A 15,442-nucleotide genomic window follows, 5' to 3' on the forward strand; every position below is an offset into this window, starting at 1 on the left:
GGTGCATACTAACACATTCAAATCCTAGAAAAGACAGGGCTATTGTTAATGCATGTTAGCTGCTTGAGGTAAATCCTAGGTTCCCCCTCAGACAGCTTAATACCTGCTAAAACTAGGTCTCCCTGTGCCTGTTTCATAGAGGACAGGAGTCTGATATAGCTCCAGTTTAAGTGCTCTAGGGGCTGTAGCAGCTTGTGCTTTTAGCTCTGGGGGTTCCCACATCAATCCCCGCTGTGCTGGCCAAGATGGCAGCTGTCACAAAGACAACACCTACAAGTGGGAACGAGCAATGAACACCAAATGGTTGCAGCAGGTGTAACGTTAGCTTTAGCCTAGCTGCTGCCTGTGCTCCTGGCCATTCCATCTGGTATGATTCATATACAGAAGTTCTCTTGGAAGTGGCCCAAGGAGGCTTGCTTCCCATCCCTGCCTCTACAGGGATGTGGGGGGAACTTGTGAAGAAACTAGGCCTATAACTGCAGCGGCTCAATGACACGCTGTGCTGCACACACGACACTATCCTAAAAATAAATGCATAGGTTCAGAGATTAAGTGATCATCGTGGTCCCTTCTGGTCTTGCAGTCTGACCTCCTGCCCGACACGAGCCAGGGGACTCCCTGCTTCAACTAGAACATGGCTTTTAGAAAAAAAATCCAGTCTTGATTTTAAAGTTTCCAGTGGTGGAGAATCCACCACAGCCCTGGGTAAACTTAATTACCTTCCCTATGAAAAGTCTGCACCTTATTTCTAATCTGAATCGATCTGGTTTCAACTTCCAGCCTTGGAACTTGTTAAAGCCTTTTTCTGCTAGATTGACAAGAGAGGGCTCTTGAAATTCCTCTTCCCCATTTAGGTACTTATAGACCGTGATCAAGTCACTCCTTAACTGTCTCTTGGAAAGATAAATAGATTGAGCTCCTGGAATCTTCCACTATCAGACATGTCTCCCAACCCTTTAATCATTCTTGTGCATCTTCTTTGAACCGTCTCCGATTTTTCCAACATTCTTCTTGAATTGTTGACATAAGACCTGGTCACAGTATTCCAGTAGTGGTCACACCAATGCCAAACACAGAGGCGATATATACTCTCTACTCCCACTTGATATTCCCTCTTTATACATCCAAGGATCACATTAGCCCATTTGGCCACATCACTGCACTGGGAGCTCCTCATGTTCAGCTGATTATCCACTTGACCCCCAAGTCTATCCATCTTAACTCAGTTTTTGTTCAGTCACTACTCAGACAACATCCCACTAAACCCAACGGGTGATTGAATGAGCAAAGTTTGCAGGATCTGGCTCTTCGATAATATTTTTGTCTATATTTAGATTGTGTAAAAAAAAAAAAGTAAATAAATAAATCAGTAAATTTATTTGAATAAGTAAAAAAAAGTCACACAGAACCTCTCATGCAGCCATTATCCCAACACAGTTTTCAAATTTCACTATTAAGATAGTGTGTGTAGTTGTTTTCAGAAGGAGGAAATCAAAAGTAGTCAACCCAACTTCATAAAGAAAGTTCTGTGCAATCCTTCTCTTTGGGGACTGAAGAACCTCAAACAAATGTGGGTTTATAGACCAAAGCAGCTTTGAGAGATGGCTTTCAAAATGGCTAGACTTTCCCCTTAAGTAAAATACACATCTTCACATGCCCCTTCGAAGTTCAATATTTCCACATACAAAAAATACCTCATCTGGTTAGCTTCCCTTCCCTCTCCTCCCACCCCAAATATCCTCTAAGAGCATAAGAGCAGCCATACAGGGTCAGACCAATGGCCCATCTAGCCCAGTATCCGGTCCTCTGACAGTGGCCAATGCCAGGTGCCCCAGAGGGAATGAACAGAACTGAGCAATTATCCAGTGATCCATCACCTGTTGTCTAGTACCAGCATCTGGTAGTCAGAGCCTGGACATCATGGCTAATAGTCATTGATGGACCTCTCCTCCATCAACTTATTTAATTCTTTTTTTAATTCAGTTACACTTTTGCACTTCACGGCATCCCCTGGCAACGGGTAAAGGGAAATAGGAAATTTGTGCAGTACCCATGTATCCAAGTGAGATAAACATTCTATAAGTACCGTATGTACCAACATCTGTTTCAGTCCAAATCGCCCGATGTGTTGACTTGAGATCAAGATTAACGGAATGTAAATCTCTCATTTTTGGAAGCTTTAACAAGCTCTTTTTTCTTTCAAAGCCACTCGAGTTATTGCAGCATGTTCCTCAATAGGACCCCAAGTCCAGTTTGACTGGGATTGCCCCCACATTTGGGATCCTTGCTCTTCTGCTCCCAACCTTCTCTCACAAAGCAAAAGGTTTATCTGCTTTTCTAGCTTGCTGGAATTTGGGGGAGTCAGAAACTCTGTCTTTCTATAATTGGAGTCTAATCTCCAAGCCATTTAGAAATGGATCTGCTTAGTTTAAGTGGCTATTGTGGACAAACAAAAGGCTCTAGCCTCCTTCCTTGAACAGTTTCTGAGGTTGATTTGATAGTTTAATTTTACAGCCATGCTCCCTCCATCCTATTGGCCCAAATCTGCCTGCAGCTCTCTAGAGCTCCTTACAGCTTTCCCTTCCCAGCACCCCTACTGCCCTTCAAGGTCTGGGGGGACAGTAATGTCAGCTTCTCTCATGCTTTTCCAAAGAGGGAAACATGCACTGCCGCCCTTTGAAGTCCCCCTTCCAAGGTTTCACCCATACCACATCCCAGCCAAGGTCAGAGGTCACTGCAGACATAATGCAGAGTGTCCCCCACACTCCAGATGGCCAACATTTTCTCTTCTTCTCTCACCTTCCTCTAAAACCCATCACTGCCATTGGGCAAGAGTCTCATACACCCAGTCGTGGCTGCATAGAAACACATCCACAAATGCTCCCACAGCCCCCAGTGAGACTACTCGGGGAGTAAGGGAGTATTCCAACGGAGTACAGGGGGGCCTCAAAATTCATGCTACTATTTATCTGACCTTCAGTGAGCAGACAGCTCTGCCTGGGTCTCCTGCAGCACAGTTCTGCCAAGACATTAATGTAGCATTTTTGCTAGGACTGCACAAAGACATACAAACTGCCAATCTAAATCACACCAAGAGTCCATCTAGCCTACTGTCCTGTCTGACAAAGGCCAAAGCCAAATGCATGAGAGGACAGTAAAACCCTATAGTGCATCTAACAGTGCAATAACGTACTAATAGGTTAGGAAATTTTCATGACACTAGTTCATGATTAGTTTATACCTTGAAGTGTGAGGACTAATAGCTTTGCAAGGTTTCTCCTATTTTTACTATTCATACATCTTTTCTTTTACTCTTATTAAGCCATTTGCCTCAGTTCTGTTGCACCAAGTTCCCTAGACAACATATTGTACAAAGAGTGAAATAAACACAACATGCCCAATTCATTGTTACATTGGTACAATTCTGGAGTTACACTGGTGTAACCCCATTGAAGTGAGAGATTAGAGAATCAAGAACGATAGATCTAATTTTGACTCCAATCCAGTGGACAAGTTTACGTGTGTGTGTGTGTACACAAACACACAGATTTACATACACACATATTCTTTCTTGCCCTGAATTATAAGGAAACCTATTTTAAATGCAGCAGAAACTCAGCTGTATCTAAAAAAAATATTGTATTCATTCAAGTAAACAAGTTGATACACACACACACACACACACACACACACACACACACACACACAATATTAAGAAAAATAAAATCCCCCAGCTAAAATCAATCAGCCCTTAGTCAGCAAATCAGATGTATTAAGGGTTAACAGGATTACTAAGTCCCCAAGGTTTCCGAATCCCCTCAGCCACAGGATTTCACTGGTTATAAACTTATTAACAGAAGCAGGTTGTTCCTTCCAGACTGGAAGAACTGAAAGCTAAGATCCCTTCTTCCCCAGGCATCCAGTCTAGACTCCGTCTGCCAGCCTGCAAATACTTTCTGTCCTCTGGGTTAAGCTGTCTAGGTCCCCTGATGAGCAGCAAATTAATTGGGGAAAATAAGAGGCCAACAGCAGGAAACCAAAGGGAGATAAGTCCCAATGAATCCAAAGCCCACTGAAAAATTCACTGTACAAGGAAGAGAAGCGGCAGGGAAGGAGAAGCAGCTGCCAGAGGCCTGGTCTACACTGGGCGGGGTGGGGGGATCAATCTAAGGCTACGTCTACACTACCCGCCTGAATCGGCGGGTAGAAATCGATCTCTCGGGGATCGAATTATCGCGTCTCGTTGGGACGCAACATTCGATCCCCGAATCGACGCTTGTACTCCACCAGGGGAGGTAGGAGTAAGCGCCGTCGACGGGGGAGCCGCGGAGGTCGATTTGCCACCGTCCTCACAGCGGGGTAAGTCGGCTCCGATACGTCGAATTCAGCTACGCTATTTGCGTAGCTGAATTTGCGTATCTTAAATCGACTCCCCCCCGGTAGTGAGGACGTAGCCTAAGATACGCAACTTCAGCTACGTGAATAACGTAGCTGAAGTTGACATACTTAGATCTATTTACCGCGGTGTCTTCACTGTGGTAGGTCGACTGCTGACGCTCCCCTGTCGACTCCGCCTACGCTTCTCACTCCAGTGGAGTACCGGAGTCGACAGGAGAGCGCTCGGCGGTCGATTTATCGCATCTTCACTAGACACGATAAATTGACCCCCGCTGGATCGATCACTTCGAAGGTAAGTGTAGACATGGAAAGGAACAGGATGTTAAAATAAAGTCCTCTGGGCCAAATCCTAGTCCCATTTGATTTACTGGGACAAACCCCATAGATTTCCTTAGGACGAGGATCTGACCCTCTGGCTCCAATGAGATCTAACTTCAGAGAGTGGAAATATGAAAAGAAAAATCACGAAGAACATTTTGTTGAAATAGTTTCTTCGGCTTCCCCATGTCAAAAAATTGCACGTTTCACCAACCTTTTTTGTTGAACTTTTGATGTATGAAAAACTTCTAATAGCCCTTGAGCTGGTTGGAAAAAAGAGGGAAGTGGGGAAGTTTCCTTCCTTTTCTTTTTGGTCCAAATAGGACTTTTGATCAAAACAGGAATCAAAAAACGAAAATCAGGAAAACTGAGACCAGCGCTTGTTCTAGTGGTTGATGGAATCCTGCCTCCATGGGGACCAAACGGCATAACACCCGTTGCCTTCTGAGAGAGAGGCCTCATGTTCTCAGGCTGAAAGGGATCGAATCTGCCTGACGGACTGGCATAAGGCCCTGAATCGGCAATGGGTGGGCCTCTATGCTAAGCCCTGAGGAAGCCAAAGGGCCTGCGAGGCCTCGGGTACCATGGAAGGAAGCATGAAGTGGCTTGTCCAGGCATTGTAACTTGTAGAATTGGGGGCTAAATCAGTAATAATTCCACTCAAGTCAATGGAGCTACCTAGGCACACCTGACAACAGGAGCTAGTCCCAGGCAACACTGTGTGTGTTTTTCTTTACAAGCCCACAAAGAAGCTGCCCCATTTCTCTTTATGCCCACCAAGGCCTCCTCCCGCATGGTGTCTGCTTTTGAAAGACAGCCTGTCGGCTGCTGACACCACCTTCTGCCACCGAAGCCAATGGGTTATTCCAACACTTCCTTCATTGGCTGGAGAAGGAAAACGCCATATATAAGAACGGCCCTACTGGGTCAGACCAAAGGTCCTTCTAGCCCAATATCCTGTCTTCCGACAGTGGAAGATGCCCCAGAGGCAATGAACAGAACAGGTAATCATCAAGTGATCCATCCCCTGTTGCTCATTCCCAGCTTCTGGCAAACAGAATAATAGCCATTGATGGACCTATCCTCCATGAATTTATCTAGTTCTTTTTTGAACCCTGTTATGGTCTTGGCCTTCATACCAGATCTCTTTAACCATTATCACCCAGTCACATTTCTGACAGCAGTGCTTCCAGACCAACCACGCATGGAGCCTCCCTGTGCCAGCTGCTGGGCCATCAGAGTGGTGGCCAGTCCCTACCCAACAGAGCTTGCAGCGTAAATAATACAATAGCTCTCATGACCTGTCTAGGAGCTGCCCCACCCCACAGTGGCTGAGCGGGTTTCATCTCTCCCTCCTCACAACCCCATTCTTGCAAGGAGCTCAGTAACATTCCAGTTGCTACTGAACGGTAATCTGATTTTTCTCAATCACCCCTGCATCAAAAGCAACTCTTTCCCACCTCTTTCCTTCGTCCCTTTTCCTCCCCATTTCTGCTCTCCTTTCTCTTTAGTCATTCTTGTTCTCACCCATCACAGCCCTTTCCCTGCCCCTCCCTATATCAGCAGCACTGCCCTTGACTCCTTTGGCTTCCCATCTTTGATTCCTTTCTCCAGCCCAGTTGCACCGTCTTACTGCTCATTCTGGTCCTGGCTGTATTTCAGCAAGGAAGATCTACATCTACAAAGCTACTTCATTGGCCCCCTTCAAATCCCTCCTTTGCTGGGACAAACTCCACAGTGGTCAGGCAGCTGGTGTGCCGAGATCACTGCCTGGTCGTGCTGAGCAGTATCATCTCATTGTTTCTTTGTGTGCCCCCCATCTGTCTGCATCCACCCATTGTCTCTTGTCTTATACTTAGATTGTAAGCTTGTTGGGGCAGGACTTATGTTTCTGTTCCATGTTAGTACAGCCCCCAGCACAATGAGGTCCTGGTCCATGATTGGGGCCCTAGATGCTAGCACAATACAAATAACATGACAAGGCATAGCCTTGCAAAAAAAAAAAAAAAAAAATCTATCCTGCTAAGGCAAGTCATCACTTTTGATGGGCAGATAATTTCTCATTTGGTTTATCCTCACTGTTGCAGAGGAGAATATTTGCATCTAAGCTGTACATTTCATGACAATTTTGCAAAGCTGACTTCACTTCCACTGGAGGATCTCAAAGTGTTTTATAAGCATTCATGAATTAAGCCTCACAATTGAGCCCGATCCAAATCCCATCAACTGACTTCAGTGGGCTTTCAATCAGGCCCAATGCCCCCAGATAGGCCAGCAGTATTGCGCCCATTTTACAGATGGGGAAACTGAGTCATAGAGAAGAGAAATTAAATGCCCAAGATCACAGCAACAGAGCCAGAAACTGAACCTAAGGGCGCTGGCTTCCAGTCCCTGCGCACTAATCACTGCTTAGGACACAGATTTTAGAACTTGCTCTGTTCACTCATCAGTGCAGGGGAAAGGTTGCCCAAGTGTCAATTCCCAGCAGGTGTGACTGTACAAAAAGTACCAGGGTATGGGGCAGTTTAGTTAATCTATTCATTCATTCATTGCAGACACTCTAACAAATTAATCTTTTAATCACTGGCAGAGTTGGGCCACATCTATCGAAGTGATGGGGCAGCGTTATCTCACTTGCCATCTGTTTGCTGCCCTGAAGAGTTTGCTTCCTGGACAAAATCCTAAGCAAAGTGTAAGGCCAGCAGAACACCACCCAGCCCATCTGGCACTTTTCACACACTGGGGGTCCTGGAGGGAGCTTGGCTTTTCCCTGAGCCAACAATTTTCCCGATGCATCAACAGCACTAATCAGACACATACTGTAGCAGAAACAGAGCAGCTTCTGCTAGGCAGATTGCTGCACAAACTCTTCCCCTCCCAGCCCTCCCTTCCGGAAGGGAGGGCTTTCTTCAGCTGTTCCCCAACTGCAGGCAGCTAAATCCAACAGAGCTTTTCTCCGAATACAGGGTTGGGTCTGAAATTGTGTACCGGAGAGGACAGCAAACTTCTGGGGAGAGGAAGGTTTTCACCCACCCGATTCGCAATCCAATGAAAATGAAGTCAGGTGAGGTCTGAGAGACTTTGGCACCATGCCCACAGAAAGTGGAGATACACTAATGGGTTGGGTTTTGCGGAGGGTGTTTTTTAAAACATTTAGGCAGATTGTCATTGTCTAACAGTGTGTTTGTCTAGGACAGGGATCGGCAACCTTTGGCAAGCGGCCCATCAGGGAAATCCACTGGCGGGCCGGGACGGTTTGTTTACCTGCCGCGTCCACAGGTTCAGCCGATCGCAGCTCCCACTGGCCGCGGTTCACCGTTCCAGACCAATGGGAGCTGCGGAAAGCAACTGCCAGCACATCCCTCGGCCCGCGCCGCTTTCTGCAGCTCCCATTGGCCTGGGACAGCGAACCGCGGCCAGTGGGAGCTGCGATCGGCCAAACCTGCGGATGCTGCAGGTAAACAAACCGTCCTGGCCTGCCAGCCGATTTCCCTTATGGGCCGCATGCCAAAAGTTGCCGATCCCTGGTCTAGGAACTTGTATAGCCCTCTATCTACCTTAGGTGCTCAGATGGCCCCCATGACCATAGTACCTGAGCATCTCACAATCCTTAATGTCTTCATCCTCACAACTCCCTGGGGGGGGGCTATTATGCCCATTTTACAGATGGGGAATTGAGCCCCAGAGAGGCTGACTTGCCTAGGGTCCCACAGGAAGTCTGTGGCAGAGCAGGAAGTTGAACCCACCTCTCTAGCTAGTACCCTAACCACTAGACCATCCTTCCTCTTTAACTATCATAGAGCCTGAGCGCCTCGCAATTGTGAGTGGATTTTACCTTCACTGTACCCGTATGAGGCAGGAAAGTGTAAGCCCCCATTTTGTACACAGGGAACACAGGCACTGGATAAATTAAAGGCTTTGCCCAAGCTCACGCAGAAAATCTGTGACTAAGCCAGGAACTGAACCTAGGTCTCCTGGGGCCCAGCTTAGTATCCCATCCACTAGGTCATCCTTTCTTCCATGAGGACATGCTGATAAAAAAAACACTTGAGTCCTGTTTGCACTGCAGCTTCCACCAGAGATGACTCGTACCTACCAACAGTGCGGGGGAGGGGCAGCGTGAGGGCAGCGGCTTCAGCAGATATTACTAAGCATGCTCAGTCTGTGTGACCATGCTCAGTACAAGCCAGGCAGCAAATCTGGAGGCCAGGGGCGCCTCTTGCTTCCACCATTGTTCCAAAGCTCTGCTTATGGCCAATTGCTGGTACAAAGCTTGCTCTTGTAGACAAGGCCTAAGAGGAGGATGTAGGTCCCAGAAGCCATCCCCCACACCTTTTTACCTACCAGGCGGTAATCTAGAGACCTCCGTATGCTCACAAGTATTTCCACTTCCACCAAGTTGGAGATGCTGGGCAAAATCCCGCTCTCCACCACACAGGTGTAAAATCAGAGTTCCAGCACTAAAGTCAGCATAGTCAACACTGAATACACTCGAGTGTCACTAAGAGTATTAGATGGTTCAGGTGGAGTCATGAGGGAGCCAAATTCAGGAGAAGATGACGACACTGCACATGTTTTAAAAAGGAACGACTTTGGGGAAGTACAATGTCTTTGCTTATTCTTGGAGGCACCTCACACATTTCTGTGTGCCTGAAAACAAATGATTGTTTATTATTATAGCACACCCTGCAGGGCTGAGATGAACCTTTTGCACTTATTCAATACATGCAGTGATGTGCTGGAAACTGGAAATCTGGATTTAAGTCCAGACTTCACCCTCTTTGTGGAAGCATCTCTAGGGTTTTAAGTTCTTACAGGAGTAACAATTTTTCCTGCAGCTGAAAAAGCAACTAAGCAAACCAAAAATATTCTTTGCTTATAACACTCTCCACCCCTCCTGGAAGGAATTTGCTAATGAATTCCAGTGGGAGCTACACAAATCTCTGTTACTTTTAGTTCAACTTCAAGTGTTAAACCATCAAAGAAAACAAATTTCTTGGAAACATTTAAAGAGCTTAGTCTCCTCTTACTAGGTTCTTCCTTATAAGGCATATAACGAAACCTTTATGGGATTATGGGGACATAAAAAGTGAATTATTTCTAGCAAAGGCAAGAGAAAGCCCTGTTCAGAAAGCTCAGGATTGCTTTTAAAGGCAAAACCCCCTGAACGTGTCTCACATGTCACTAGAAATACAGGGCCAGATCCTCAACTGGGGGAAAACCAGTGTAGCGCCACTGAAGTCAACAGAGCTACAGTAGGTCACACCAGCTGAGGTTCTAGCCCACTGAATCCATAATTGGTCAGCCAGTGAAGTCAGTCGCACTGTGGACCCAGACTGGGTCCATTCAAGTCAATGGGAACACTCCCATTGGCTTCAATGCACACTGGAGCAGGTCCCACATATAAATCTATGTGCCATATTTACAATTAGATATTAGCCGTCTTTCTTCTGCCCAGATTTTCTGCTTCATGGAAGCATGTACTTTAGAAAGCCAGAGATGTTCTTGATCACACTCACCAGTTGAGGGATGCATCAGGCCCTTGTCATTTATTTCTGATTGGTTTCAGTAACACCATGCTCTCCCTTTCTGAGGTTTTAAACACAGCTGTATATTTACTGCCAGTTTAATCAAATAATTACTTTTCTAACCAAGCACTTACAGTATCAAATGTCCTGTCAGCACCAAAATTGCATGTGTCATCCTGTGCATGGTATGAGCATCAGGGTGCAAATCAAGAATTCCTGGGTCCAAGCCTGGTTCTGACACTGATTCTGGGGCGGTGGCCAAGTCCCTTAACCTATCTGCTCCTCTGCAGTTGGGTTACTACTACTTACCAGCCTGGGAGAATTAAATTAGATATTGGGATGGATTTAAGCAGATGGCAAGTTGGCATAACTCGTCCTAGGACAACGGACCTACTTGGAATGACACCAGCTGGACCCACTATGTTAAGCACTATTTTTCCAGCACATTCCCCATTTATGATGGCGACCGTATTTGCATATGGAATGCAGGAGTCATGCACTGTACCAGGAAGGCTTCCTTCAAACCGCCCCATTTGGGAAATTAACTAGTTTACTCAACCTCAGGTGGAATTTAGAGAGAATTGAGCATCCAAGCTACTTGGTCCCCCTCCTAGTGCCCAATCCAAAACAGCCTTCCATTCACTTCATTGGACTTCGGATCAGACCCAGAACGAGGTACTGCCAGTTGCACATGGATATGTGGTGTGCATCTGCCTTTGACCAGATACCACCACTCATTTCATTTGCGGTATCAGGCTGGACTTGTGCAGCAGGCTCCAGGGGCCTGATCCCCTTCGCCTAGGCCATGTTCCGCTATTTACACCTAGGCAAAATGGATGGAAAATGCTCCCAGATCTGAATGGGAGCAGAAGGACAAATGACTCCACAAGCTGAAGAGACCCTCGGAGTCTTACCCATCTCTGCTTGTTAGTGTCCTGGAACAAGAACTGTTCAAAAAGCAGCAGCTCAGCTCCAGAGTCTATCAAACCCTCTTCCTTTCCTCGCCACAGGCTACTGCTTTATTTTAAGTCATTTTTAGTTGCATTTGTCCTTCCATGGGGTGGTTCTCCAGTTGTCAAACTGAGTGGAAGTAACTGGCGAGAGTCTTGGTGCAGGTTCCTAGAATCTCATGGAGCTCTCCTACTGCTAAGACCTCTTGTTTCTATGATCCCAAGCTAGGGGGTTAGCATATCCCAGGTGCCAGCTTAGAATTTCTAGGGTATCACACATGGAAGTTGGCTGGCTGGCAAATGTATCTTTTAAACTCAGTCCCTTCTAGTGTAAGAGTCTCGGAGCAGGGAACCAATTCAATTCTGCTGCCTTTTCTACTGGTGCAACTCTATTGGAGCCACTGGGGACAAGGCTGCAATGGCCCTTTCTAGATGTTTTGTGCACACTTACTGTCCCAAACAAACACTACTGGCTTAGAGAGAGATCACAAAACTAGCGGTTGGAACGCAGGGGCTGGGAGCCAAGAGCTTTGGGGAGATATTCCCACCTCTCTGGGACCCTTGGTAAAGCTTTTCACCTTATTCTACTTCAGTTCCCCCAACTATAAAGACAACCCCAGCGACCCATCTCACAGAGGAAGGGAGCTGGAGTGTAGTGGCTGCCAGGCTTAAATAACCGAGCCTTGTAAAGGGTGGCTGGAAGAAGGGAGTTAGAGGAATGCACCTGCTCTCCTTTCAGGGACCCTGCAAAGCGACTCCATGCAGGGCCTTTCCCCGATCACAAGACAATGCGTTCTCCTCGGGACCCCGCCGCGATGGGTCCCTTCCCGCTGGGCTGTGCACCACCACACGCGTTAAAAGTACCCGGCCCTTTCCTTTGTGCCAGCGCTCCACTCAGAGTGTCCCGTCCTGGCGGGGCCGGGCCAGCCCAGAGGCGGCAGCCCGCTTACCAGTAAATGAGAGAGAGCCCGTCGAAGCGCTCCAGGTCCCTGCCCGGGGGGCGCAGATAGGACATTCTCCGCGGCCCGCAGTCACTCGGCCTGGGCACAGCTCCCGGCCAGCGCCTGGTCCGGGGCGAGGCGCCCGCTGCAGCGCTCCGCGGCCATGTGGCTGCAGCGAGGGGCTCCCTCCGGCCGCGCTCGCTCTGCTCCAGCCGCCTCCCCCGGATAATCACCGCGGCTTTTCACTGCAGCGCGACGCGTCTAATCCCAGCCGGCCGGGCCATGTGACGGGCTCCGGCCCCGCAGGTGCCGCGGGGCTCCAGCGCTCCCCGCCGCTGGCTGGGCTAGTGACAGATGTTGCGGCTCGCGGCTTAATCCTGAATGGCAGAGCCGCTGGCAAGGGCAGGCTCCGGCTCAAGGGCTGCCAAGGCTGGAGCGCCGGCTCCAGGCAAGGAGGGGCCAGCCAGGCGCTACGTCTCCCTGGCCCTCTGGCTGCCGGACGCAGCTCATTGCATGAATGGGGCGGGTGCTTGAACCCCTCTCCGCCAGACAGTGCACAAGCCGCACAGCCAGCCTGGGTTGTCTGTGACCCACCCAATGCTGCTGCTTATTATAATAATCTGGGGCTTCTTCTCAGCACCCTTGAAAGGGAAATCCCCTGTGAATCTGAGTTGGCGCCATAGCAGCTGGAGGATGGGGAAAGAGCAGGATTTATTATTATTGGGGGTGAAATTGGGCCAGGGGAGTTAAGAGAAGTGATTCAGGAATAAAAAGCGCCCTGAATGAGTATTAGATGGGCCAGAACCGTTTGATGGCCATTCAGTCCTTTAAACACTAGGGCTGCTTTGGTTAGATGAGCAGTTGACATCTTACCAGCGAGTTAGGAAAGCGACCCTAAAATATATAAAGTAAGGTTGCTTGTTGCTCCTGGCTCAGAGACTCAGGAAAGGGGAACCTGTTTATGATATTGCCAACCCCAACTATTCCAAAGGTATGAGATTTACTTAACCATAATACCATAGAAAGATGGTTTGGGTTGGTTTTATTTGCCTTGGGTCACTTTTCAAGCTTTTCTCCACAACCCCAGAGGTGAGGAACTTATTTTTTAAAAAAAAAAAAAGTAAATCTGAGATTCCCACTTAATCTCATGATTTCGGGAGTGGGGTGTCATTCTGGGGGCCATCCAGACCAGTGAGGGGTTGTCTAACTACTTGTCATGTACTCCTGAGTGCTCTGGTGCTGCAGCTCTCTGCCTGGGCTGCTGTCACCACCATGCATGCACTCTGTCTGCTGTGCAACCCTCTCCCATACTGAGACATTCGTTTGCCTCCTGCAGCAACACAGTCACTCCCTGGTTTCCACCAGCATTAGTGGGGGCAAGCTGACCCCCACAACTCCCTGTCCTGGATTTTCCCCAAAACCATGCGCTCTGCAGTGTCCAGCCCTTTCCTGGGCCCTTCCAAGGAACACTAAGGTTCATTCGCTCCTCTAAAGAGAGGAAAGGCACAGCTTATCACTTTGAATGGAAGGGACTGTTCATTGGATGGTTCAGATTAAAACAAGTTTATTACAAAGGTTTTAAGTAAGACCATGTATACACTGTAAAGATTGACATGGTTATGAACAAATAGCATTAGAAAGCATTTTTCACTTGTAAGACTTTAACAAGCTATAGTCTAGGTATCAGGTAAAACTTACCAGACACTTCTTCCAGCAAGATGGCAGACCACCTCTCTGGTCAGGATCTCTCTCCAAAGATAAAATGCTCAGTTTCTTTGTCTTGTTAGGTGAAAATGTAAGGGGGGAGGGGGGAAGGGTTCTTTGCCCCACTTTTGTAGTCCAGTGAACCACTGAAAGGGATTTTTCTGAATGTTGGCCTACCCGTCCCCGTAGTAGAGTTCATTGGACCTGTGAGAAAGGTGACATGGAGTCTGGTAGTGAAGGAAGGTTTATGCTAGTTTCTTCCTCCACTGGTGTTTTCTATAATACAAATTGATCTGTTCCTGCCCCCTTCGATGCAAATGAAGGGGGCACTTGACCTACACTTGCAAGTCAATTCTGACACCTGGCTGGAGACATCAGTCCTTTGTCTGGAGAAACCGGTTTACTCACTCCACAGCCTGGTAAACACATTTTAGTGCCACATTTCCCTCACCTAGGGTTGGTCCCTTGGGCATTTACCATACATATGCCAGCCACACAAGAATGTTCATAATCTGTGTGTTCTCAGCTTTCCAGTGACACCTTACATGACACATATCAGATACACTGAACTGATCAGACCACCTGAAACTTTCCACCAGATATCAAGGAGCCCCTTGTCCTCTGGCACTGGGATGCTCTTCAATTACAGGAAGACTATGGGGGTGGGGGGGAAACCCACACACTCAAGTCTCACAATATTTGATAAGTTGTCAAGTATGTGTTTAGTTAATTCACCAGCAGTGAGCAAATGGCTAACTGGGCACATCCTTGGAGAGCGCACGCACACACACACACACACACACCCCTCGTGCTTTACAAGTAAATGAAAGTCAGTCCCTAGTCTGAGGGTCTATGATCTAGTGGGGAGGCATTTAGGGGGGTTTTAAGCTAGAGGAAATTAAAGGGAAATTAATCTTCTGAAGGAAAACTGGCAAGGGCCCAACCTGCAGGTCTTACCAGACCAGATCCTGGTTGATCTTTAGGCAGGTGGGGGGGTGGGGGAGAGACACAAGGAGCCACACAAGGGCTGGCTCCAAATGCAATGCCTACACTTAGGAAAAGAGAGGGACTCTACTACCTTCCTGTGTTCCTGAAGATGCCCTGACCCACAGCTCTACAGCACGCCCCTCAGCACTGGTCTACAAAGTGGGAGAATCTCACAGGGAAAAATATGTCCCCTTATGCACTTGAGCGCTCTGGAAGAAATCCTGAGCTTCCCATGGAGTGGTGCAGCTCTGAACAGAAACCACTGCCAAGCTGTAGCTGCGCTTCCCAGCCCTTGCACAGGCTAGAATCACCCTGGACTTCAGTGGCATTTTAGTCCAATTAAGGACTGCCACAGCAGGCCCAGATCGTGCAAGAATGAGCTTGTGTGTGTGTTTCGAGAGCATGAGTGCTGTGCACGACGGAGCCTATGGATACATATCCAGTCTCCTAAGCCATGCACCAGAAAGGCAAGAGTAGCACCTATTAAAGGAGGTTGCACATGCAAGGTCCATGCAAAGTGAGTGCTCCTGCTGTCCTGTAAGGATAGGGATGTTTGTACATTTCCACAGCATTTCTAAAAACAGCTCTGAACAGGTCTATACAATGGGACTGAGTA

The 15,442-nt window shown here is 47.8% G+C and overlaps 1 protein-coding gene across 1 annotated transcript in view; it reads right to left on the reverse strand.

The window, feature by feature from the left end:
• Nucleotides 1-12,209, reverse strand: part of LOC112116624 (syntaxin-binding protein 4-like) — a 112,549-nt gene extending 100,340 nt beyond the window's left edge. The window contains exon 1 of the mRNA XM_026650783.1: nt 12,145-12,209. Within this exon, the coding sequence (XP_026506568.1) occupies nt 12,145-12,209 (65 nt within the window). The remainder of the gene's footprint in view (nt 1-12,144) is intronic.
• Between the last annotated feature and the right edge of the window lie 3,233 nt (nt 12,210-15,442).

The sequence above is a fragment of the Terrapene carolina genome, unplaced genomic scaffold (assembly GCF_002925995.2).
Source record: "Terrapene carolina triunguis isolate 2854851 unplaced genomic scaffold, T_m_triunguis-2.0 Scaffold93, whole genome shotgun sequence".
NCBI lineage: Eukaryota > Metazoa > Chordata > Testudines > Emydidae > Terrapene > Terrapene triunguis.